Source organism: Crocodylus siamensis, chromosome 6 (assembly GCF_052110815.1).
Source record: "Crocodylus siamensis isolate JL-2025a chromosome 6, ASM5211081v1, whole genome shotgun sequence".
NCBI lineage: Eukaryota > Metazoa > Chordata > Crocodylia > Crocodylidae > Crocodylus > Crocodylus siamensis.
Window position 1 is genome coordinate 10,434,552 of NC_143400.1, and position 26,856 is coordinate 10,461,407.

At 43.8% G+C, this 26,856-nt stretch overlaps 2 protein-coding genes across 7 annotated transcripts in view; one reads left to right on the forward strand and one right to left on the reverse strand.

The window, feature by feature from the left end:
* Positions 1-25,648, reverse strand: SYT11 (synaptotagmin 11). 2 transcript variants are annotated; one of them, XM_090055501.1, is made up of 4 exons: positions 25,176-25,648; positions 16,744-17,567; positions 8,291-8,411; positions 1-3,065 (listed from the first exon to the last, which is right to left on the reverse strand). In XM_090055501.1, exons 1-4 carry the CDS (start codon positions 25,207-25,209, stop codon positions 2,755-2,757), a joined length of 1,290 nt encoding a protein of 429 aa, XP_089911627.1. In that variant the 5' UTR covers positions 25,210-25,648; the 3' UTR covers positions 1-2,754. The 2 variants fall into 2 exon arrangements, with proteins under 2 accessions (XP_089911627.1, XP_089911626.1); XM_090055500.1 differs by having other exon boundaries at positions 8,288-8,411; positions 25,176-25,647.
* An 86-nt stretch (positions 25,649-25,734) lies between these two features.
* Positions 25,735-26,856, forward strand: part of LOC149860967 (GON-4-like protein) — a 38,695-nt gene continuing 37,573 nt past the window's right edge. For 4 of the 5 annotated variants that reach the window (XR_016443302.1, XM_090055494.1, XM_090055496.1 and 1 more), the window contains exon 1: positions 25,736-26,224. Coding sequence is in view for 4 of the 5 variants with exons in the window: in XM_090055494.1 (XP_089911620.1) it covers positions 25,867-26,224 (358 nt within the window). In the remaining variant the exon portion in view is untranslated. Of the gene's footprint in view, positions 26,225-26,856 lie in introns of all 5 variants that reach the window. The other variant, XM_090055497.1, reaches the window with a different exon arrangement.

A 26,856-nucleotide genomic window follows, 5' to 3' on the forward strand; every position in this document is an offset into this window, starting at 1 on the left:
TTTAAAGTGAATCAATCTTTATTTGCACACTCAATGTGCGTTAACAAATTCAACATACAAGATAGCATTACATATTGTAGGATTAGCATACAGCATTATGCAGTTTCACAAATTTCAAGTTAGTTCTTTTGCTTTTTTCTTTTAACACAAAGTTGAAACCGTCCAAGTTAATTTTACAATAGAAGACACAAGGTAAAGAAACCACATTTGAGAGATTCCACGGTGAGGCAGCTGTCACTAACTGTCAGTTTTACACCAAAGAAAAATTATCTGCACATCTTCAGTTTCCCATTATTCCTGAGGAGTAATGGAGCTACTCATTTCTGCCCAATAAGCCTAAGTCTATTTACCCTGAGCACATTTCCTTGACAAGTTCTTCTTTCCTTTTCAGCTAAAGGAATCAGAATAAGGAGGTGATCTAGGCTTAAGCATACTCTTTACACTAAAGTAAAAAAGGAACATTTGAATAGAATGTATCCTAGTAATATTTCTGCAATGGGGAGGGAAAAATATGGTTCCCTGGAGGAGCAGTGACATTCGATAGCCTTTAATAACCAGACTGCTTAGTGAGGAAAAACATAAATCTAATATATTTGCACTGAATGTCCAGAGGAGAATCTGTTCTCCTGGTCATGGTAGAGAGCCACTAGTAGTGTATAAGCAACAAAGGAATTAAGACGTAGATCAAAATCTACTCTAACCTCAAGCAGAAATCCTCATAATCAAGATCCAGGTTTCCCGGTAGAGTGCATGGGGAAACTCACGTTGCATTTACCTGCACTTGTAAGGCTTAGAAACAGGATTTCAGTTTCAAAGTAACTGCTATTACTCCCTGACCCGTTAACACTTTTCACAGTTCAAATGAAAGTCTGTCTTGAAAGGTGTAGTACAAGCAATGAAAGCTACCAGTGAGAAGATTCAGCCTTTCAAAGATGCTTTGTCAGGAAGAGCTACTGGGACATTAATGGCAGGTGTTGTGCAGGTTGTCTACATGAAGAGTCCTTGCAGCAGCAATTGCTTTACACTGTGGCTGGAAAGGGAACCAAAGGGTAAGACTTGCTCAGTTTAATCTACTTTCAATAGTAAGAAAGTGGTGAGGATCACTTTTTCAACAGGGCTCTAAAATTCAGTGGTCAAGTACTGCAAATAGTTAAATGGTTTTAAAAAAATTACTTATAATACATTATTTACATTCCACGGGGCACAGACCAGACTGGCTGCGTGGAATCAACTTAACGAACACTGAAAACTTGCAGTCTTCTGTTTGCTTTTCTGCCCACTCAATCTGCTTTGTATTTTCAAGATACAGAATTAAAAAAAAAAAAAAGGCAAATTCCTGCAGAAGGATTGTTTACTATATTTTGTTGTAAACTGTTCATGCTTCGCTTGCCAATAATCTTTAAAATTATTTGTTTGCTGCCACTTGTCTTTCTACATCTCCCAGTCTGAATATAAGAAACCAACTTAAATTACTTTGTCAAAGTACAGTCATCTTGTTTACAAGTTTAGAACAGTGTTTTTACAGTAAGATCTAAATGCAACTACCTCCAGGCTCAACTGACCTTCGCAGAACTTAGTTCTATGAACTTCTGTTTCAAATTAAACTATTCAGGCTTAACTTGCATAGTGCTAAATACATTTATCCAGGCATGGTTTTACATTCCACAGGAGACAGCAAGCATATTCTACTTTTCGGAAGCCAATACCTTATAGTTAAGCAGTTTAAAACTGTTTTGTACTTCTGAAAACTAGCTTTTTTGAGAAACTAAAAAATATTTTGTGAAAACGTTTTTTTCTATGTAAATTGTTTAACCCTTTGAATATGGGCTATTTAGACCAACTGGAGAATATAAAATGTTATTTCTAGTCCAATTAAGGAACATACGATTACTTTTCAACTGACTTGAAGACTCACTCTCCAATATTTTGCTCTCTGATTTAAGGTATTGGGTAACGGTCATGTAGAATTTATAAACGTTTAAAACATCAGCCTTCCTACAATTTGATCTCACATGTTTAGTGTGGATCATTTTGCCTGAACCCAACATATAGGGTTGGAAAAAAATGCAGGCTGGTGCTTTCCAGAGTCCTTCATAATACAAATATTTCTCCAGAACCTCCATGTGGCAAAAGCAGTGATCAGTTTCTTAGCATTTCAGTTTTAGATGCAAATCACTTTATAGCTCCATAGCAAATACAGCACAAGTAGAAATATTCCAGTACCAGGTTATAGGCTGTTTTTTTCCTTAGATAGAACTGTTCTTCCCTGTACCTCTTTGCACCAGTGCAGAATACTAAACCTTCATATATGGAAATGCAGTTAGTGCTCCCAAATCAGCAAAGAAGTGAACTGAAAGAACCAATGGGCAGACAAACTAACAAGAAACTAGAGGTTAAACAACAGATTTCAGAAACTTTGGGAGAAGCCTAATAGAGAGACCAGTTTTGGTGAATACCAGCAAAGACAGTTCGGCACAAACACAACTTCGATAGTGACAGATAATTGTATTAAAATCTGCAACCTGATATTGGCAGTTATACTAATTTTAGTTTGTATTAGGCATGCAATAGCGTGACTACACTGCTATATATATTTGTGGTATTTTAAAATTTTAATGCTTTTTAGAATTTTAGTGCCCTGCAAAATCACATCACTAAATAACCAATCAGCTGCTTCTTATGAAAGTTTAGTTCTACGACTAAAACAAGGTTTAAGTCTGTTCTCTTGGCCAGCGCTCGCCGCCGCAGCCTCTGCTAGTATTCGCTCAGGCTGTGCCATTTGGCAACTGGCTTCCGGGGGTTCTCGCACACCTCTCGCCAGTGTTCCACGCCCGCTGTGGTGATGCTGTGCGCTCCCAAAATCAGCCGTCCCACCACCTCGTTTTTTGTGGTGCGGTCGAAATCAATGACTAGGAATTCAATGCTGATGTCGGGAAGGAGATCCACTGGGATATCATAAATGAAGGATTCATTGAAGACAGGATTCAAAGTGCACTTCTTCACGTGGGTCTTCTTTTTTGCTATGCGCTTTCTACCATAATAAACGTTCACCTTAACATAGGGATCTGCCAGGAAAAAAAAAAAAAAAAAAAAAAAGAGAAAGCCAATTAACACAGCCCAGCAGCATTCCTTGGAATATGTCTGGGTGAATTTTGTTCTCGCCTTTCTGCCTCCTCTGGTATTTTTCTCTTTTCAAGCAAATCCTGGCTTGGGGGTGGGATGCTTTTTCACACTGGGGGAAAAAATCCTACCCTTGCTTTGTTATTGGAGGTTTTCTGGCTGGTCTAGAGAATTGTAAGTTCTTTTATTCTGCATTTGAGAGGTCAAGGAAGACTTGCCTGTCTTTTGTGGTAGAGTTGGGGTGACGCTGCAGCTATGATGTTCCAGGAAAAACACGCGAGGCAAGTATTTATGTGGGTGACATCTTTTATTGGACCAACTCTATGGTTGTGGGGGGGGGGGCCATAAACAAGCTCCTCAGAAATAAGGAATCCTGAGGAAAGGCAAAATGGTACCCAAAAGCGTGTCTATGTCCCTCCCAACTGTGCAGTTGGTTAAATATAAGGTAACACCCACAAAAAATCCTTGCCTCTCATCTTTATTCTCATTCATAGATTTTGAAGCCAGAATGAACCATTAAATCACATAGTTCACCCTATCCCAAAGAAACCACAGAATTCATCCAGTTTCCCTGGTATTGAACTCAAGAGACCTATTTGACTACATCCTTTCTAAAAACGCGGACATCCGATTTGGAGGTTCTGCACTTCCATCGTAGTTTGTTCAGTGGTTAATTGTATCATTCTTAAATATCTGTGCCTTTCTTCTACTCTGAATGTTACTGGCTTTAACTTCTATTGGTTCTTGTTAGGCCTTATTTCATCAGGTTAAGAGCACCTTAATGCGTGTATTTTTTCCCCATAAGGTACTTCTATATCCTCAAGTCACCTTTCTTGTAAACAGACAGACTGAATTCTCTACATTCTTCATGGGATGTCCCCCTTCCCGAAGTCTCCAATAATTTATCCGTAATGATTCCCAAGTCATTTTCAGTAACGTCTTTCCAAGATTCAGCCTTTCCGTACATTCCATTCAATGCACATGGCTTGGGTTCTCTGTCCTTTGACAATCTTGTATCTTATCTTAAAGCACATTTTATTTTAACAGGCTCAGCCTACCAGGTGATCGAGATGGCTGTGTGTGATCACACTGGAGGTATTCATCACATCACCAATTGTTTTGTAATTCAGATTTTTACCAACAGTGATTTTTGTATTAAGCTAGTTTTGTTGTTAACTCTCTATTTTATATTTAGCTGGTTGTTTAATAATTCTGCCTCCCGTTTAATAATATATTTCATAGATTTCTAGAGTCGGAATGGAACTGGCAGGTCATCGGGTCCGACCCCCTGCTCCAGGCAGAAAAAAGCACTGGAGTTAGGTAACCCCAGCCAGATGCCTGTCTAACCTCCTCTTGAACACCTCCAGGGTAGAGGAAAGCACCACCTCCCTTGGAAGCCCATTCCATATTTTGGCAACCTTTACCGTAAAGAATTTCTTCCTAATGTCCAATCTAAATCTGTTCTCCTTCAGTTTGTGACGATTATTCCTGGTAACCCTGAGGGGCACCCTGATAAACAATGTCCCCTATTCCTTGCTGGCCCCCTGATGAGTTTGTAGGCAGCTACAAGATTGCCTCGCAGCCTTCTCTTGTGGAATATACCACCTTATAGTCAACTAGTTCAGCTTTCTTTCTAGGCTGCAAGAAAAACAGTTTGAGTATATGATTTTTGCATCTCTATGTATGTTTATGGCGGGCTTGTTGGCTGTGCTGCATATGTTTACAGAAACCCAGAGAAGTCTAGGATGAAAGATAAGTTCTGCAGTTCAGGCATCTGATGATGCCTGCAATTATTTCTGTCCCAGGTTACTTGCAAGCTGGCTTCTCTGTATGGAGTCTTTTCCTTCAGGCAAGAAGTTTTACAACTGAGATGTAAATTCCTGGTTGCAGATGGAAAGATGGTATTGAGTCCAACAAAGTAGAGGACCTTGAAGATCAAAAAAGCCTTTGAACTTGGCTCTATAGTCAATGAAGCCCCAGTTCAGAGAAATGCACAGCAGTGATGTATTTATATCAGTCCGTGGTGCCCAGCAGGTTCACTGCTGCAGTATGTGTCAATAACAACTCTTTCCAGGGTATAGCTTCACTCCTAAGTGTGAACTGCAGTAATTAATTGCAGGAGTACCAAATAGCTCATGATAATGAGGACACTAATAGGAGAAAGTACAGTACTGTGGCCAGTGCTTGATCCAAGAGAGTAATTTTACCATAGTAACTACTTTAGCCCAAACACCCTAGAGCTGCAGACCAACCTAAAATTTTGAGGCCAGATGTCCTTATAATGGGGGACACCAAAGAGGAAGCAAATTGCTCAAAAAGCTTGGCTGCACCTGTGAGCCTCAGCTCAGTCTTGCTTTTCATCTATAGGTGCTGGTTCCACCTGGGCTTTAAGATAGCTGGGAAATGGTCCTTATTTCCAGTTGTCTTTGGAGAGATGGAATTGGGTGTCATCCACCTATTTGGAATTATGGCTCATGTTGTTTCGTATAGATCAGAGGTTCCCAACCACTGGGCTGTGGCCCAGTACTGGGCCACAAAGGGTTTGCTGCCAGGTCGTGGCATGAGCCCCTGCTTGGCTCCCCGTTGGTCCACCTGGGAGAACAGCTTCTGTTGCTGGCAGTGACATGCTAGGTTAAAGCTGGGGGTCAGGGCAGGCTCCAGGAGTGAGGCAGATGGCTCCACTGCTCCTGTGCAGGTCCATGGAACAAAAATGGTTGGGAACCACTGATATAGATAACATATAATATGTGGGAAAGAACTGAGCCTTGTAAAACTACAGATGAAGGTTTTGAGAAGTAAAGTAATGATTGCTCAAATAAACTATCCCATAGATAGAGATGCATGTGAGAAATTTCAGACAGTAAGATTTGGTTTTTTTATAAGTTTTGGGCTGAGGTAAAATATCAGGCTTCAAGAAAGCTAGAATTAGGTTGTGAAGAAATTCCCCTTTTAGATAGCCTCCCCACTCAGTCTGCCTACTCCAACTCAGTTTCAAACTCTGGCTGTGGAATCCACCTGGTCACCTAGGTCAAGGGTTTTCAACCTTTTTGCATCATTGTACCCTTCCAGTGGTTGGACACAGAGCTGTGTACCCCCCCTGGAGTGGGGGCAGGGGTGGCACGCAGCTGGATGCAGAGCAGCGACAACCACCATGTGCAAGCTTCCCCCACCCCCCTGCGTTCATGGGATAGTGCATGGTGGTGCTCCATCCCCATCCACCCATGCGTACCTCCTAGGGCCTTCTCTAGTACCCCCAGGAGTATGCGTACCCCTGGTTGACAACCCCTGACCTAGGCAATTCCATTGGGAGGGGGGACTTGCTTCTCCTTTGTTTCAATTTCCCACCCAAATACCTGTGAGGCACTGGTCACTCCACCAGCAAGTTGCTGATGTTTTTCAAACTAACTGGCCTGTACCAGTCATGTTCTGAGGATACTGGGTTCTGGTTGCAACTTAGTGATGAGGTCAAAAAACTAATAAAATGGGTCACTCCCTCTTGGGAGGGGGAGACTTTTTTTGGGAGGGGGTATGCTGAAACAAGCAAAAAGCCCCACAATCTCCATCAGTTTCTGGAGGAACATGCAAGTAACTTACCTGAAATTTAGCTAGTAATTTAGGATTAAGTGAACTAGACGCACACAAGCCCACTGTTTTGCTCAAGCAGGTTTTCTTTCAAGTTGCTGTTGTTTTGTATTCCCTCTTCACTCTCTCCCTCTTGGATCAATAAAGGTATCTGTTATAGCACACCTTGCTGTAAATGCTTATGAGGGTGAGACTAGCCTTTATAGCCCTTTTGCTTGGCTGGCTAAGGTAGATGTGGCTTTTTACTTTCCTCCCATACAGGAGGCTACTTGCGAATGCATTGGGCTAAAGCAAGCAGCCCAAAACACCATGGTGGACTAAGCACCCGCAAGATCTACAGAATCTGTGTACCCCGGGTGGCAGAGTCCTAACAAAGAGCAGGGCCCAGGTGGTGGCAGCGGTTACCCCAGGCTTGTGGATGCGCTCCAGGAAGGGGTTGGCCAGATGTAGGCACCCCAGGGGAGGCACCTGAATAGCGAGTTTTGGTAGGGTGCAATGAGATGGGCAGCTCAGCACAGAAGCGCCCCCTACTGGCCCACCACACAGGTTACATCCTTCCTAAGAGAAGAAAAGTGGAGAAAATCCATAAAAACAGTAAAACTTGCCAGTGGTGAAAGAGGATGACACTGGATCTTAAAATGCTTGTGATTCAAGGAAATGAGGGGCTGTGGCTGGGCAGGACTGAAGGCTGAACAGCAGCCCTGTAAAGTGTCACGTCCCATCAAAATACTATCCAGCTAAAACTAGAAATAATATTGAGCATTGTCTCATGAAGACTTACTTCATCTTACAGTATGGATTTGAGGTAGCTGTGGGTGGCAATCGAAGGAATTTGTGAGGAGCAGTGCTGCTCTGGGCAGGAAGGATTATACTGACAAGTAAAGCTACTAAGCCTCCCTACAACTTCTCCAATTCTCAACAGATATCCTACAGCCATGTACTACCTATACCTGCATACCCCTATGATCTCACAGAAACGCATCGATTTTTAATGCTGTTGAAATGATACAGTTCTGTCACATAACCTGACTCATGCATTTGCCACTTCCATGCACTTCCTAATGTTGTCACACTTGTCAGTCCACCATATTCAGGAAGGAGGGTAACAAGGAAGGGGAACAGGAAGATATAGTACAAAGAAAATGCTGAGATTGGCGGTGACAGAATCAGAAGCTGCTCTTTAAATTGCTTTAAAAAAATTTTTTCAAACTACAGAGAATTTTTCATCCCCATCTTACTCTCACTAGTATATAAACCATATTGAAGCTTTTTGTCTTTTCCTCTCAACCCTTGTCTTGTCCTTTGCCACAGCACTCGGTTCTCTCTTGTACATGCCACAAGTTGCTTTCTGTGTTGCCCATGTAGGGTAGATTTTAATTTTTAGGCATTGCCTTGGAGGCATTAAATAGAAGAGCAAACACTTCAGATGTAATTGAGGAGTTGCAACTAATCAATAAGCAACTGATCAATAACTGCAAGTTAATTATGACCCCACCAAACAGCATTTGCTTTGTTTACAGGGAAAAAGAAAAATGGCATCAAGTGGAGTGCAACAGACCAGTTGTAGGCTGAAGTAAATAGCTTCTACCTGAGAGACCGGTGATATCCATCTTCGGCAAATGTCTAGCTTTCAGCACCACAACAGTCATTCTCTGTGCAACAGGCTGGTAAGACAGTGAGACTTGCAGCTCTCCTCTGCTAATGCACTTCTGTGAAAGAGAAGCAGAAATAATTTATAAAACTAGGGATTCTCAACCTGAATCAGGGTCATAAGCAGTTGTGAGGAAGTCGTGGCTCCCTTCTTAGTTGACCTAGATTGACACTGTTGCTAAATGCTAATTTCCTAATGCTGATATTTCTACTTAAGGTAAGACGCAACTCCCACTAGAAGAGCCTTCTACATCATTCTGAACCTCTACCATGGTGTGCTGTAGAAAAAGGATTGGGAACACTGCCTCCAAGCTCAGCGATACAACAGACTCACAAGATGCAGGTAATATAATGTCTTAAATTTATACCAGAGGCAATTCTCCAGGGCAGGACCTACAGGTATTTCTCTCTTTAGGGACAAGTACATTTCAATACAGTCCACTATAATTATCAACTGGAAAATCTACATGAATAAAATCCTAACTATTTTTGTCAACTCATTGATTCAGAGGAAAAGTCAGTCTTCCTGGGAGTTAATACAACATTTTTACCATGTGTGGTCACTAGATCTGAGCCACAAAGGTGATAAAGGGGTCGGAATGCAGACTGCACAAGGAAAGGCTGAGATAACTAGACATGTTTAAGCTGGAGAAAAGGATATTTTGGATATAAGGAAAAACTTCACTGTTTGTGCGTCCAGACTCTGGAACAGACTCCCAGCAGGGGTGGTGCAGGCACCTACCCTGGAGATATTCAACAGGAGACTGGACACACACCTTGCTGGGGTTATTTGACCCTAGCAGTCTTTCCTACCCAGAACAGGGGGGCTGGACTTGATGATTTCACAAGGTCCCTTCCAACCCTAAACTTCTGTGAATAAGGAAGAGGGAGAACAACTGTTCTCCTTTGCTACAGAGGACACAAGGTGATTGCTTTAAACTGCAGCAAAGCCGATTTAGCTTAAATCTCAGGAAAATACTTCCTAACTGTAAGAACTACAGGACAACAGAACAAGCACCTGGGGAACTTGTGGAAACCACTGATGATTTTTAAGAAGCGTCCCAAGAGGCCTTTGGGCATGGTTTAGGAATACTGAATCATGCATCTGTGCAGGAGTTGAACTAGGCGACCCTTGAGGTCCTTCCCAGTCCTGTGATTCTACAGCACACCCTGATACAGACATTTAAATACCTAGGGTAGTTTATCAGTGAAAACTGAGTTTAAGTACCTCCAGGCACAGGTAGCGTCCAAGCAGCTCCAAGAACCTAAACTCAGTACTTGGGTGCCTAAAGAGGCCGTAAGACACTCAAGGCCCAGATACTCCCAGGAACGTAGCTATACAACTCCTAGTGAAATCAGTAGATGTTTACACGGCCTGAGGAATCTGGGAGTCGCAAGGCACTTTTAGGAGCTTGAATCCATTAACTTTCAATGAGACCCAAGGTCCTGAGACTAAGAAACATTAGTACTTCTGAAAGTTTTATGCCAGACTAGTTGACAAAGCTGAGAGAGTCTGAACAAGTGAAATAAGATGGAAAAAATGCTCTGGTGTCTTTGCAATAGTAAAATTAACAGATGGTTTATTTGGACTTCCAGATGCTATAAATTGGGGTTTCAAACTTGTTGGGCCTGGTATGGGCTGTGGGGCAGGAGAGAGGCAGCAACAGCATTAATCCCTGCAGCTGCTGGAGTCGCTGTTTCAGCACAGCTCTGGAACCCGGGGAGTTGATGGCAGTTTTTAAAGGCAGGCAAGGATGGTGGGGAAAGGAGGCAAGCAGCAATAACTCCCTGTGCTGCAGAACTGTACCAAAACAGCCAGCAATTAATGCTGCCACTTATGAGGATCCAGCAGCCATGGTTAGTCTAGCCCATGAGAAGCCCCACAAGTTGGATCAGGGCTACATGTTCAAGACCCCTGTTATATATCAATTTTGCTTATTTGCTATCATTGGAAATTGGTTTACTATCAATGGGTGTGAAATGGCTATCAGCAAAATTGTATCAGAGAGATACCTAAAGAATGGAGTTTTGAGGGCTGGTTCCTGTCAAGTGATGCATTCAACCCTTCAGTGCAAATGTAAGAACCCATTTGCAAACTGTCAGTTAAGTTGTGATATCTTAGCAGGTTCCTAGCAAGGAGGGAAATGTTATAGCTGCTAATTTTGAATCCCAGTAGACCAAAAGATCATGCTCAGGGTTTTAAGATGAGTAAGAAAAGGGACAGAGGGTAGCCTCTTCAAGGGCTCAGAAATAAGAACCACAAAGGAAAGCTTCTAGGGTTACAGATTTAAAAAAAAAAAAAAAAAAAAAATCTCAGGAGAAACTATGAAATGCCCTTTTAGAATTAAGGCTTAGGATGAGTATGCTTTTGTGCAACTGGAAGAAGTGAATACTATTTAATAGTCTCCTTATGTTGCTACCCACTACCTGATGATACTTAAAACTAGATTGATCTGTGCATGCAATTGTAGGCAGGCAGCACAAGGCCAGACTGTTAGCAAAGTTTTTTCCTGAGGTATCTGCCATCCCCATCAAGGAGGAAAACAGTGCAGGAAGGGCCATATGCTGAATTTTTCTTTTTTTGAGGGGATTGACAATAAATGTAACTTTCATAAGAGAATGTCGTTGTTTCTGTTAGTTGGAAGCAGTTACAAATGTTGTGAACGGGACATTATACCTTTTCTTACAGAAAGAGTTTGGAGTATCTGTTGGGGCCTGCAGCTTTACAGATGTCTTTACTTTGAAAATTCAATAAACTCTTCATGTCATACTTCATATTTTGTGTTATATTGATAAGACGGCTTCAGTCGCAACTGTTTTGACATTTGCAGAATTATACACCTCTTCAGAAGTGTGGAGCTGTCATTGAAATTAAATGCCATTTGATGATTAGTTATGTTGCCTACATGTATCTTTGCCTAGGCAAGTGGGCCGACATGTTTTATTTAGATTGAGTTTTTTTATGTGTGATGCCTAGGCACAATTATCACTCTGGTATCTAATAATTTAGACTACATGTATGAAAGGATAACTTGAGCAATGCTGATCAGTCATTCCTGGTTGTTAATGAGTTACATTAACAAAACAAACCAATGAAACCAATGAGATAAAGCCATAAAGAGTCTCTGTCGGGGGCAGGGGAGGAGGAGTGATGGATGCTATCCCAGAGTCCATGATGGCTGATATGAATGTAGAAACTCCTCCAAAAATCAGTGAATAAAAAGGAGAAGCATGGAGAAGCTCTGATTCAGTAACCTGTTTTACCACAATTCAAAAATGTTCTCAGGTCAGTGTGGGGAGAACGTGAAGGGAGCAGGCATTCGCTTTGACTGCAGCAGAGTCTTATTCAACAGCTTCTTGGCACTATCCTTCTGGATCAACATAAAAGGACAAGCTACTGGGGAAGGAAATAATAAAGGTGGAAATAAACCAGTCTTGCCAAGGGTTAGACAATCTATGGATATTCAGTGAATACCCTCCTGGGCTGTGAAGGGCTTATGCCTTTTTTACTCGCTGCAGAATGCCCTAGATTTTACAATCTTGAACTTCCAGCCTGAATAACAGCACTCTACTTCTCTCTGAACAGCAGCAAGATAAAGCTGGGAACAAGCAGAGTTGCAGTGGTTACTAGGGAGCTACATACACAAAAACAATACAGAGAAAGGTTTCTCTTTTCAGGGAGTCTAGGGCAACTCTTTGAGATGAAGTACCTACAATTACCAGGTTTGTTTCATTCTTTTGTTAACCATTCTTTCAGTTAGATTAAATGAGTCCAGTATGTATCCTAGCAAGTCATTTCTGTCATAAGATGTTAACTCCATCCGAGGGACAGTTTGTGAGGGAACAGTAACAAGGCTGGACCGACAGAAACAGTTACAGCAGCAACCTGTCTGGACTGGAAACAGTGGAAGAGCCATGAGAAAAGCCACTGCACAACTGACAGCTGAATCATCTAAACCACTACCAAGATAATGGAGGTGCTTGTTTTATAATTTCTATACAATTCCTTAAGAAGGATTCGGAGGACCATGTTTCCAGCTGGCACACAGTTCAACCCTAGAAATACAATGCAGCTGTTTCTAAGGTGAGAAAGCAACAGCTGTTTAATAGAACACAGCAACAATTTACAACAGCCAGGAGCAGGCGATGAAGAGGAGAATCCCGTGTCCTACTCACTGAGCGCTAAGCAGCCAAAATAAACCAACCATTAAAAGGAAAATGAGAATTTGAATGCAAGCTCCACCTTCTCATTGTGTTTGTGAACATATTACTTGAGCATGTCAGTTTGCTTACAGAGCTATCAGAAGTAAACCCAGGTGCTTGAATTTGCATGTCTGTCTTTTAACCTGTAAAATATGGGGAGAAATCAATCACTTAAGACTATTCTGCAATTTTTCCTCCTAACAAACTCACTGAGTTTCACAGTCCCTTCAAGGAATTTATTTTTATAAGTCATGCACATAAAATTGGAAGCAAGACGCTGAGTTTCTGCATCTTACAATGCTGCCACTCTACGTATCACTTATAAAAGGGTTTTAACTGGCTGTTTCCCAAGGCTGCCTTTGAGGAGAATCTGCAGTTAGTCTGCTGACCCCAATTCTTGGCCTAGTTTCTGTCTTCCATTTATCACATGTATTTATTATACACCATTCTCTGTTGCCCATTGCTGCAGTATCTGCGGAAAACAATACTATTTTACAGGACTGAATTTAACATTCCCCTCATTAAGAAACAATGCTTGTACTGCCTAAAGCAGCCACCATTGTTTTTAAGAAGTCACAATCCAAAAAGGTGATGATCCACATGGGCAGAGCGAGGGTTTTGAGCAGAAGGGGTACAGATGGTACAGTACATGGTCAGATAGAGCACATCACTTTTTTTCCTCCAGTTACAGAGAAACAAGCAGCTTTATTAATAAGGTAGGGGCCTCAGTGCTACATTATTCAGTTTAAGATCAAAGCAAAAACAAATACAACTTTATTGGAATGTGCACTCATGTACTAGATTATATAGAGTTTAGAAAAACCTAACCTAGGCAACAATAGTAAAAAGATATTGTTTTGCTAGTACTATAGTCATTATAGTTAAATGTACATCTTATTCAAATTAATCAAAATAATCTAGTCTTCTTGAGCATCCTGACTGTCTCAAATACTTCCGTGTCATCATTTCTACACATGAGCCAATATTACCACACCTGAGTTAAGGTTTCTAGCTAGAGCTAAAAACAAAAGTTTGCAGAGCTGTGAGATAGAAGAGAGACATTACCAGGAATAACTAACAAATAGCAAGGCTGCAGAAGAAAAACAGTTGTTTGAAAAGTGGACCGTACAGACTATTAAAAAGGAGAGAGAATTGTTAATAGCTGTGAAGTGAAGAGTTTAGTCATGACTCCCTCAGTGCTGCCCAAATAGAAATGCCACTGCCCTTCCAAGGAAGCTGGTTTTAAAGTTTGGGCGGAGCAGGAATCAAAGTGGGGGTGGGGATGTCAGGTGCATGACTGCTCCCCCGCCTGCTATCCACCCCTGGCCATCCAACATACCAGTTCCCAGGGGTAAGGCCTTTTCACAATTGAGAGACAATTTGCACCAAGTGATACATTTTGTCTTGCACGCTAAAAGCAGTAAGAGTCAGGTTCTAGCTGCTCCCTCAGGATTAGATTTCAGCATACGGTATCCAATAGTCAACAAAGCACTGTGCTGTGGGCCCAAGTGTGTTACACCGTGCAAGTCCTGTGTTGTTCTGGCAATACCAAGGGGTCAGGAGAGTAGCTTGTCTGCCCACCAATGGTACAAGTATGTGAAAGTGCAAGATTATGCTGGAACATTACTGCACTCCAGCTTTGGATGGCTGACACAATGGCATATCTTGGACCATCACCAGCAGGCATGCTTTAAAATTACCCCATCCCATTAGGCAGTGGAGAGGGTAGGGGCAGCAGAAAATCCCAAACCTGTTGATAAAGCCAAAACATCTCTGATAAACAAGCTGTCGTGGCAGCATAAAGGAAGAAGTATCTTCTACAAAGTGGATGATTCAAAGTCCTAAACTGCTTTTCTATATAACGACCAAATCCTTTTACTGCATCCAGATGTGAAATGGCAGCTGATGCAGAGCTTGGAGCTCTTGTATAATGTGCACTGGCATGATGCCTTTTCTAAATGCTGAGTTGCCACATACTGTCTGTGGAAGCTCTTGGGCAGTCCCAAAGTTAACAAGTTGAAGTAAAAATTAAAATTGTTTCTACTTGCTGGTTTTCATTCTGGGCCCTTTTGCAACCAGCCATTACAATATTGACAAACAGCACTGAGAGGACCTAGTGAAAAAGTGTAAAAAGGGCACAGTATATCCATCTCGGTCTCCTCCAGGGCTTCAACACGTTGAATAAGAACGGTGACGATGGAGCCCTGAAAGAAGGCAGCCCTTGGGGAACGTGTGCAACTACCCATTATGGCTCTCTGGAACATCTCCAAAAGAATAAAGACATCCATCTGTAAGGGAATGCCTGCCTCTGCCAAGTACCAGATGAGTCAGCACCATCTCATGATCAATACTAGCCAAGACTGTAGATAGATCTAGCAGTGTTAGCACAGAGGTATGACTTGCTTACAGCTCTGGTGAGATCATCCCCTGAGCAACCAACAGCAGTCTTGTGCACCTCCACTGATACAACTTAAATAGCTCTGAGGCTCTCTCTGAACTGGGGTCACCTCCCAGAGCCACTCCATGAACCACAGCACTTTGCAGAACCCCTGTAGCACTAGTTGCATCTTCTCTGAAGGGTCTTCAGAAGTTCAACAAAAATGGGTATGTATTTTAAATGTCCTTTTGTGCTGCCCAAAGCCAGCGAAGAAGAATTAAGGTACAGGTGAAGATCTTTCACCATCTAGCAGCCATGTATGTTCACTAGATATTGAAAAATTATCATTTGGTGATTACACAGATCAATCTTCCATTGCCAAAGCACAGAGAACTGCAAAACTATAGAAGCACAGCTATACATTACTAACTGCCTGGCATCCCTAACTGTTTAGCTTGTCACAGCCAGTCTGTTTTTTTCGTATGAACAGCAGGCACATTTGCACTAGAGATGGTCACACATCACCTCACCCAGTCAGACAACTGCATTAAGTCCTTCCCAGTGAAAGAGACAGTGGCCTAAATTAATTGCTTTTCAGAATCAGAAAGGAGGGCAACCAACCACATTAGTCTGAATTCAGGCAGGAGGTATGCCAAGGTGGTACCTTGAAGACCGACTAGTTTGGAGGGATGCAAGCTTTTATAGACAGCCATCCATGTCGTCATACTGCCTTACTTTCTGCCTCTTCCAGAATGGATACCTTCAGTTAGCAAAAATTCCCCTTTCCCAAAAACTAAATAAGAAACTTTCTGTCAAATCTGTAATGTTTCAGTGGGTCAGTATGGCATACTCCAAGTCTCCAGCTGGAGGATTTACTGAGAAGCTATTGAGTGCTTAACTTTGGTTTTTGTTTTGGAAGAAACTAGAAATTTTGGCAAGGTAAAAAAAAATCTCACCACAGGAATAACACAGACTGATTTTCAGGATATAATTTACAACAACAAAAAAAACAGCTACATGTTTTATCACCAGTTTATTTAGCTGAAATATTATCTGCAGTACTAGTTCTAGATACCTCCAAACTGATTTCAGACAGGCCGAGCACCTATGGTTTCATGCAAAGGCATTGTTCAAGCAAACCTTCTCTGAAATTTCTGTCCCTAGTGCATTAAATTTCCAATTTAAGATGAAGTCAGCACTAAACCATTTTCACTTTAGAAATGTTATACTAAAAAAAAAAACAACTCAATCCATGTCAAAGGTTAATTACTCAAGTATAATTTATTTTTAAGTTTGCCTGATGGATATTAAACAAAGGAAAAATAAAACTTTAAACCCAAAGCCGAGGATAATGAGAATCTACAGCATAAATAGAACAACCAGCACTTAAGGCATTCTAAAATCTTCCTCCAGGCTGCTGTCCTCTATGCTTTACTGTTAGTAACATGCTGGAAATTACTTTTGTAACTGTTGTAACTGTAACACCTAAGTGTGTGAAGTACTGTACAGATTAAATGGGAAATTTGCTTATTGAGCACTATGTCAGATGACAGACACATGACTTTGGACTTCAGCCAAATTACACAAAAATATGAAGTCCAATCCTGACAGCTGTTCTTACACAAGTGTTCTCATCAACTTTGCTGAGACTAGTGCAAGTAAAAGCTATGCATGCGAGTCAGGGTTACAGTGTCATTCTTAGACGCACCGAGTCCTCCCCAACAAAAGAACAGCCTAATTGGGGATCATGTTACAAGGGGTCAAACATATACAGCACAAAGCATCTCTCCAAACTAAAAGAAGTCACTTACTTGTATGTTCCTTTTGATGATCTCCCTAGTGAGCTGGACCTTTCCAGTGCTTGGATCTACCCCAGCAAGCGGCACCATGACTTCTCCAATCACATCATCTCGTGAGAAACGATCAAAGCTCAACACCAGGAAGTGGAGCACCAAATCCTGGAGCTGGCTGTAGGGGATCCCGTAGAAGGTGAAAGTCTCGTCAAAGACAGGGTCCAAGGTCTTGCGAAGCACACGAGTCTTGACTCGGTGCCTTTTGTCTGGAAGAATTGTCATCTTTATATAGGGATCAGAGCTCTGTGTATGCTCATCCATCATAGGCAGCCCATGGGCTTCTTGAATGGTCACCACCAACGCTTTTTTGGGAAAGTTGTAGTCCACTGAGAAAGTCAGTTCTCCCAACAGGACATCTTCCTCTGGGGAAGATGGGGAGGAGGTTTTACTCCCACCCGGGGTGAGGCTTTGATCTGGACTTAATTCATCTCCATAATCCATTTTTATTGGGAGCTGATCAACACAGGGGGTTGCATTAAGTCCATCTGGGGTCTTCTCAGAGCCCAGTAAGCCAGCCTCAGCAGCATCCACCAAGAGGTTTCCTTTTCCAGTATCCTTGGCAGTGCCATTCTTGTCTCTCCGGATACGGTTAATTTTCTTCTTGTTACTCAAGGTCTCCGGGTAAATACTGATGCCTTTCAGCATATGAATGAATTTGTAAGGAGGGTTTTTGTGCTTTTTTTCTGCTTGTTGGTGGCAGCATGTCCAAACAAATACCGTTACTGAGACAGAAACTACAAGGACAGTAGCACCAATGAGCCCTGCTACAACTGGAGAGACATCTGCAAAGACAACAAAACAATCTGGGATGAGCCAGTGCCCCCCAAGGCTTCTGTATCTGTGCAGAACCTAGTACAATCAGTGATGCTATCAAATTAACACGAAAACTTTTTTATTCTATGTTCTTTATGTCTAACTCATTACGAACCTTAAATGTTTTCCTTATTTTTTGCCATGAAGGAGACATTTCCTACCCCTTTGCCACAGATAACCCAAATTTTACTTAATAAAAACATCTACTTTTTTTTTTTATTGTTGTATCCCACCAATTCCACTTAGTGTACCAGCACAGCTCCAGGAGAAATGCTTCAGTGACCTGCAATTTCTTGATTTAAAGAGGACCAGGCTTTGAGGTTAAAGCCTCGGCCCCAGGAAATGGGGGTCAGACCCGAGCCTCCCTCCCCTGTGAAAGGCAGGGACCCCCTGCACACACAGCCACATTTTTATGGCTTCTTTAAAAATATTACTCTATACTATTATACTGCCAACAACTACAATAAGTAGTTAGACAATTTATTTATAATCCTGAGTTCTGTTACAATTGATTCAAGTTTTGTCCTTGAAATGTTTGGCACAGGATTATAAATCATCTTCATATGCTGGGACTTTTATATAAACCGTTGCTATGGTTTGGAAACTAACAGCTATAATTTAAATAGCCTAAAGTGGACTTGTTCTTACATAATTTTCACAGGTTTTGCAAACTTTTACCACTTGAATTGAAAACTTGTTTGGGTAGGTTTTTCATGACACAATGGTGAGTCCTGTCTATACCTATGACTTAGCAGCTATTCAGCAGCATCTTTGCCATTGGTTCTTATGATGTAAATTTTGCCCAATGCACACTTTTCCTACCATACGTGCATGCAATACTTTCTTGAATTTTCTAGTTGCCAGCTCCATCAAAGGGAACATCAGAATGGGACTTCGGCCAGCCATCAGTGTTTAAAGCACTTTGTCACCTAAATTGTTTAGAACATGACCTGGTAATAAAAAAACCCATCTGCTACTTGTGCCATATCAACACTAACACTCCAACTAGTGTTAGCAACAGCATGCAGTTTTTCAGTAAAATGGGTAAGTGTAGACAAGGGCCCTTAGTCCTCTGACAGTGTGAAGCAGCAGCTCTAAAATGTGAATTTCTCTTCTCATAACAACCCAGATGACAGCTTCATTTCTAACTGCATAAGACAGCAGACCATGATATGAAATTCTGCACAATCTCATTTTGCTGTTATAAATGCATGTACCACAGCTTGAGAGTAGACGTGGAAAGAAAAATCCTGCCTCCACCTCACCCCACATGCAGAGACCTGCACATTCCTATAAGGAGAAGCAATCAGTAATGGAAGAGATGCTGCAACAAACATGCTTTAAAAAAGTTATATGTATACAATTAACATTAAGTGTATCAAACAGGCGTGTCATAAGAAAAACAGCATCAGTCAGCACTATATAAAATATTTTTCTAGCAAGGCATCTTAGTTGCATGTATTATATTTTGTATAGCAGGCTGTAGGCACAGAATTATAAAAGATGCTACAGATAGGACTGGAGGAAAAGACTAGAGCACTGTCACCACACGTTCTTCCAATCTGAGATGTCGGAATTGAGATACTGGCTGATGTATTTTATGCAGATGCTGAAAAATTAATCAACTTCTAATAGGCACTGTTAGTCTCCTTAAATACAGTTCCCTTCTTCCGTGCTGTCCAGATAACCCCAGGGACCCTGCCAGGTTCTAAAGAATTCATATGAATTATCCCTCACCAGAAGCATAACAAGCTCCTTTAGTGCCTTGGTCAGAGGACTGTGGAGGGAGGGGGCAAAATGGCAACATGGACATGTGTTTGTTTCATTACTAATACTCCCTGTTCAGAGTTCCAGCAGGCTCCATGCTGCTTCCTACGTAGCAATTTTATTTGTCCTTTCCCTTTGAAAATGGGTAAATAATCTCTTATAGCTGATTTGCATAAATTTCTACAAGTCACCCCTTTCCAGATATTTGAGGTTACACATCACAGACAAGGAGGGTGCCAAAATCCCTGTTCTTGCTTATTTTGATCTCAAAATGTGTCTTTATTACATGGGCACTATAACTTCTTGAGTTTGCAATTCTGCTAAAATACTACGCATAACTGACTACTGGAAGAATATGCAGTGGTCATATGGGAAACAAAATATAATCCTCCAAGCCTGCAAAAGAAGCTTCTTGCTATTGTTTTTAGACCACCTTCAGATGGGAAACAAGAAGCAGGGAAAACAAACAAAAAGTCAAAAACTCTCTTAGCTGAAAAGGCTATTTTTCCTGAAAGGCTTAATTTTCATTTTCATTTTTCTTTTAGTAATTCTTATTTTACAGGACTTCTACCTCCCTGGTCTTAACTGTAAGGTCATTCAAACCAAAAATAGTGAACAGTATTGAACCCAGTGACTACGGTGCAGTTGACAAGAACCCTCCAAAGACTATCATGCTTCTATTTTTCCTCCAGAGGACTGTGCAGGGAGAGAAAGCCCAAGTATGTAGATACAGAGTTACTGTCAAACTGCATCAGACTACTGATCTGTCTAGCTTCCTGTCTAAGAGAGGTTAGTACCATGTGCTTCAGGAGAAGATTCATGGAAACTCACAGGAGGCAGTTAAGAAAGGCCCTGTAAGTGAGAGAGGTTTTTTCTTTAAGACCCATTAAGCAGAGGTTGGCTTATGCTGTGTGGCCAGTGGATCCATATCCCCTCCAAGACATACTGTTGTAACTATGGATGTTTTTAATCTTTTATATAGATGTCCAATCCTCTTTTCAGTCCTGCTTATTTCTTGAGTGCATGGTACTGCATAAAAGGAGTGAGACTTTTCTATATAAGGAATGTGTAGAAGTCTGCAGGTGAATCATTTTGGGTATGCCCATTATAACATACAGAAGTTGAATATATTCTATTGCAGACTTCTAAAATGTTAGTGGTTTGGGGAAATAACTAGCAGCAGACAAGGAAGAAGGCAGAAAAAGAGCCCTGATCTGTACAGTATCTGAAAATACGCCAATTCCAGGGATGTAAAGTACCAGGCTTTTTCTGTCCGCTCCAGGAGATGGATACACCCATATTTCATTAATGCTCTTATCCTGTGGATCTTCTAGGAGCTTTCCCAGTGACTAGAAGAGGATGCATGTCATGGATGTACTGTACCCAACTTGTCCTAAATTGGAGCACTGCAGACAAGGCTCAAGTACGTAAGCACCAAATGAAAGTTAAAAATAATAGATAAAAAACAACTCTAGATGTCTCCATTTAAGAGCATGAGAGTTTTCCAACCCTTATTCTGAAGTCTTTCCTATTTCCTGACTAAATTTTTGTTTTGGCCGTGTCTCAACCAATTTCTGCATCTTAGCCTAACTCCTAGTACTCTTCATGATCTGCTGGTTTCCTTCATTCTTCCCTTTTTTGTCTCTCTTATCTGCCTCCATTCAGTGTCCCTTCTCTTTTCTTTGGACCTTCCAATCAGCTAATCCCTACTTAACAAAGTGATGGTGAGACCAGCCAGACTAGGAAAACAAACAAACAAACCCACAATGAATGAATGTTTTCAGATGATCCTACTGTACAGTACTGCTTATAAAGAACATTCTTCTTCCTATAATCTTTCTGCCCTTTCAGATTGAAAGGTCTTCATGGAAGGGACTTTCTTTATGCATCTAGGCTGCCTCGCACAGTGAGAACCATGTCTTCGTGGGGATCATTAGGGTCTGCTCTAAAACAAGCAAATAAAAAAAAAATAAATTTTTTTTTCTTCCTCATAGGCAACACCACCTAATGTGAGAGGCCTAATTCTTCACTCTATTATAGCATGTTAATGTGTATCACACCATTGACCTAAATGGAGTTACAGGCGTATAACCAAATTAACGAGGGAGAAAAATCAGACCTAAAACATGCATTTTCAAAAGGACTTGTCTTCTTTGGAGCATTAGCTAGAGACCAAGCTTCCTTGTCTTTTAAAACCAGATCAAAGGCATATGCATTTAGACCAACACAGCTCAACAACAAGAATTATTGGGATAGTTCTTTGAAAACATCAGTCCAGTGTTCAGCAGACATCAAAAAGGCCAATGGAGTGTGTTAGGGTGTATTAAGAATGGAACTGAAAACAAAACACATCACTGTATAAAGCCACTGTACACCAACACCTGGAATACTGCGTGCAGTTCCCGTCTACCCACCTCCAAAAGCATACAGTAGAGGTAGAAAGTGTATGGAGGAGGGCAAGGATGATCAGAGGTATGGAGAGGTTGCTGTATAAAGGAGAGATATGACAGAAGCCTATAAAATAATGAGCAGCATAGAGACAATAAAATGGGATTTACTATTTCTGATCTGTCTCACTTCTACAATAAGGAGCTGTACAATAAAATGATTAGGAAGAGAGAGTTTACAACTACCAAAAGGAAGTTCTCTTTTCACTCAGCTTGTAATTCACTCGTGAAACTTATTGCCACAAGATGTTGTACAGACTGGTGATTTAAGGAGATTCAAAAGAGGATTAGACAAATTCATGAAGGAATGGTCCACCAGTGGATCTTAAATGTAATAAGTTATGGTTGCAGCCTCTAAATTAGGACTTCCTAGGCTTCTAAATGCTACAAACCATAAGGAAAGAGGTGAAGAGGGAAAGATCAGTCCAGATAGGCCATACAAAAAACACACTTTCCCTTAACATCCAGTTCCTGCTGCTGTGTGAGATGGGATATTCTGCTGGATAGACTTGTGGCCTGCTTCAGCATCTCTTACATTCTTATGGCTCTCATCTGTCTTGCACTCAATTACTGTCTTGCTCAAAGACATCCTTCATACATGTGAGAGAAGTGCAAAGCACTCCATCTGGGGACGAACAATCCCCAACATACACGCTTGGTGGCGCCAAACAGACTAGCAACACAACTGAAAGGGATCTAGGGGTAATAATAGACCAGAGTATGGATATAAGCCACCAGTGCAATGCTGTAGCCAGCATGGCAAACAATACTCTGGCATGCATCAACTGATGCATCTCAAACAAAACCAAAGAAGTGATTCTACCGCCTTATTTGGTACTCGTGAGACCACAGCTGGAGTACTGCGTCCACTTCTGGGCACTGCACTTCAACAAGGATGTGGGAAAGCTTGAGAGAGTCCAGAGAAGGGCCACCCATATGATCAGAGACTTGCATGGCAAGCTGTACAAGGAAAGACTGAGGGATTTGGGACTCTTCAGCCTACAAAAGAAAAAGGCTGAGGGGGGACTTGGTAGCAGCTTATGGCTACATCAGGGGAATACATCAAGGGTTCAGTGAACAACTGTTCACCAGGGCACCCTTGGGAAAAACAAGGAGTAATGACCACAAAATCCTGGAAGACTATTTCAAACTCAACATTAGGAAAAAACAGCTTCATAATTAGTGTCCAGACTGTGGAATAAGCTTCCTCCAGAGGTGGTGCAATCACCTACCCTGGAAATCTTCAAGAGGAGACTGGATGGTTACATCACTGGGGTCACCCGACCCCAGTTGTCTTTCCTGCCTAGTGCGGCGGGGCTGGACCCAATGATGTTGCGAGGTCCCTTCCAGCCCCTTACAATCTATGAAACTAAGAGAATAATTCGAGCTCCTTCAAGAGCTGCTCTAATTAAAGCACCTAGAGTGTCTTGTGCATCAGAGTCCCCATGCTGAAAAATGGCAGCAGGGGCTCTTTAACTAAAGCCTGTCAAAAGTGCTCAAGTGCCCCTGCCTTTTTTCAGCATAGGGATGCCGATACATATGACATGTAGTCTGCTGTAATTACAGCGCATTGGAGCAGCCTCACTGCATGCGTATAGGCACCTAATAAGAGCAATTGTTTCAGGAAAACTACTGAGCTGTATGAAGGAAAGGCCCAGTCACTTTGGGATCCTTTGTAGACTGGAGGTATAAGGCCAAGGAAATGCTACAAATGTGAAACATTATATTAACTAAAGGTATGTACACACTGCAAACAGCAATATAGTCTGGACAAACCCAAGCTAGCTTTGGCTCTAGTGGTAATTTCAACTACAGCAACATGAAGCTTAGTGCAGGCTAGCTTAGCTCACCAAATTCAAAGTAGCCCAGGTATCTCTGGAATCTAGACTGCATGGCAGGCTGTAAGAGCTGATTCACATTAGCATTAGTGACATTACTTGACTTTTTCTGCACCGAGATTTGCACCAAGTTGGCTAAATTTGGTTTTTAAACTAATTTAGTTAAGCTTTTTGTGGATACTCATTTAGTTAAGGTGTCCTTTATTAATTTAGTTTATGAAATTCCTCAAGAATTCTGATATACGTACTTAGCCAACTTAAAGCCATTTTAATCCGCTTTAAAAGAGTCCGCATCACGATTTGCGCAGGTTGAATGAAATTGGTTAAAAATGCACTTGTAGTGAAAGCATTGCAAGTTTGTTTGTAGATAAGGCATGAATGACAAAAAGAAGTATTTTCAATGTCCCCTGATGTAGAACATTTTCCTTCAGGCACATGAGGGACCACAACAACGAGTACTCCTTGTTCTGGATACAGAAGTTAGCCATGATAGGTTTTTCTTAGACTGCCATTTCATTTGTTAGACAGTCTGATACCTTAGGTAGCAAGAATGATGCACAAAGTACATTTAATTTGTGAGCTCTTTGGGGCAGGGATCTTGTTGTCCCAGTTGCCTGTAAAGCTCCTACCAAGCTACTAGCATCCCATTTGAACAAGAGCCACCACATAAGGAGATTTCAGCAGTTTTGTAATTATTTACCTATAAGAATGTGCAAGTTACTATTCTTTTGCTTTTCTTAATTTATCGAGTATTTTTAATACCATTGTAATAAACTATCAAGTCTCCCTGGCAAAAGCGTGCTTGTATGCAGCGCCCAGGCTCAATCACTGCGTAGACCTGCGTGTCAAGAGACGTGCTCTGCACCGGATGGGGCAGACGACGTGCGGAAGAAGTGATAAACGCTAGAGGATAAAAGAGGAGATGGAAATTGTGTTTGAACCATGGGACCGGACTGAGGAGCCAACAATGTGCTCGCTCAGCCTCTCTCTACGCTGATGACACTCGTGGCCCGATGCCCCTTGTGAGCTCCCCTTTCTGTTCAACTCAGGAACCCCGCGTGGGTTGGGCCTCCCGGTACCGCAGGTGCCAGGCTCCCCTACCCCAGACTATGCCACCGGGGCCTAAGCACCACCTGCTGCGGTGCCAGGATCGGGGGTCTCGCCCAGCGCCTCGGCCCCTCCCGGGCGATGCTCCAGGGCGGGCCGCCCCCTCTGCCCACCCGGCCCCCCGGGAGGCGCGAACAAAGGCTCCAGCGGCAGCAGCGCGGCCTGGCCCGGAATAGACATCACGTCATCCCGCCCGCACCTGCTCCTGCGCCCCCGGGGACGGGGACCGGGACGGCCCAGCGCCGCCGCCCGCACGGGGGAAGGGTGGAGGGCGCCCCCCGCAGCCGGGAGCGGAGCCCCCACGGCCCCCCGGGCCCAGCCCAGCCCCTGGCACCGGCCCAGATTATGCGGGACGGGGACGGGGACGAGGCCGGGGTCGGGGCCGGGGCCGGGGCCGGGCCGAGCCGGCCGCACTCACCCAAGCCGGGCTGGACGCTGGTGATCTCAGCCATGGCCGCTGCGGCCGCGCCCTGGGGATGCTCCGAGCGGGATGCAGGAGCCACCGCCTGGTCCCTCCTGATGCAGCGCAGGCCCCACCTCCGCGCGCCCCGCCCCTGACGTCACCGCCCCGCCCCTGTGTCTGACGTCACCGCGGAAGCCCAGCTCCGCCCCGCGCTCCCGCAGTGACTCGGCAGGAGGGGGTGGGGGCGGGGCTCACGGCCCCAGCGCGCAGCAAGGCTGGGCCCGCAAACAACCAACATGGCGGCTCTTCAGCGCTGCCCGCAACCAACATGGCGGGGCGGCCTCCGCGCTGCCCTCGAGTCACGTGGCGGCCCTCAAGTCCACCCGGAGTGGGTCCTCGGCACCGCCGGGCCCGCTCCGACCCTTCCCTTGTGCAAGCGGGAAAGCCCTCGTCTCTCGCCTGCCCACAGTCAACATGGCCGACGCCCGCTCGCGAACATGGCGGCTCCTTCTCCCCGCTCCTTCCCAAGCACGCATGCGCGCTGTTGTCCGCGCTCGGCCCGTGGCGTCACTTCCGTTTCCGGTCGGAGGCCGCGGGCCAGGGGAATGGGCGCGCAGCGCGGGGGCAGGTGTGGGCCCGGGTCGGGGGCGCTGCGGGAGCGGCCGCGCTTGTTGTTGCGGGGCGGGGCCCGGGCCGCGCTGGCGGGATGTCGCTGTCGCTGAAGATGCTGCCGTGCAAGAAGCGACGGGCCGGCGCCGCGGAGCCTCCTCCCGCCCCGGAGCCCCGCTGCCCGCCGGCGGACGAGCCGCCGGGCCGCGCCAGGCCGGGCCGAGGCGGGGATGCCCAGGACAGGCTGGATGCACCGCCGGGCGGCCCCAGTGCCGCAAGCTCCGAGCACGGGCCCTCGTCGGCATCAAAGGAGCTGTCCCCTGTGTGGAGCCGTCGGGGCGGGCGGGAGCCCGCAGAGACTCTCCTGAGGAGCGGGAGGAGACTCCCCGGGGGCCCCGCTCGCGACGGCGGGGAGTGTCTCGAGGACGTGCACACCCAAGACCTCACGGAAGGAGGTGAGTTGTCTCCGGGCGGCTGCTGGTGCTTCCGCGGCTGCAGGAGATCCTGCCTGCCCCGGGGAGCCTGCGTCCCGTGTTTAGTTTTGCTGCACTCTTGTAGGTGTCGCTGAGCTCCCAGCGACACCAGCGCTTTGGGTGGGATCCCGATTGTAGGAAACCGGGCGATGCAGGAGCGAGCGTGGTAGGGAGCCGGGGATTGGGAGAGCATTCAGCACGCGTTTTGTTGGTGGGCGTTTGTGTGGCCGGAAGGAGCTAAGGCAGAGCCTGCCTCTCAGAGATACCTCTCCATGTTGTTAAACGTAGGCGCTGCCCAGAAGAAAGGGCAAGAAACCAAAGAGAGTTTAACTATTGTTTTTTTCTCCCCTCACTTTTTAATAGCACGGGTAGGGCAGCGCATCTCAAACCAGACCCAAAGTATGTTTTGATGGGAACTTGTTGCCACAAGTCACCGTTGAGTGGGAGAGATTACTAAGAAGCCAAAAGGGTCACATGGTTGTGCGGTTAACAAGCGCATACACAGTTATCAATGGAATGATTTATTTTAGGAAGGATATCTGTTACTTTGGGGCACTAGCCAACCATTTATTCAAAAGTTAGAAGTTTAGCAAAATATATTCCATAACGCTGTT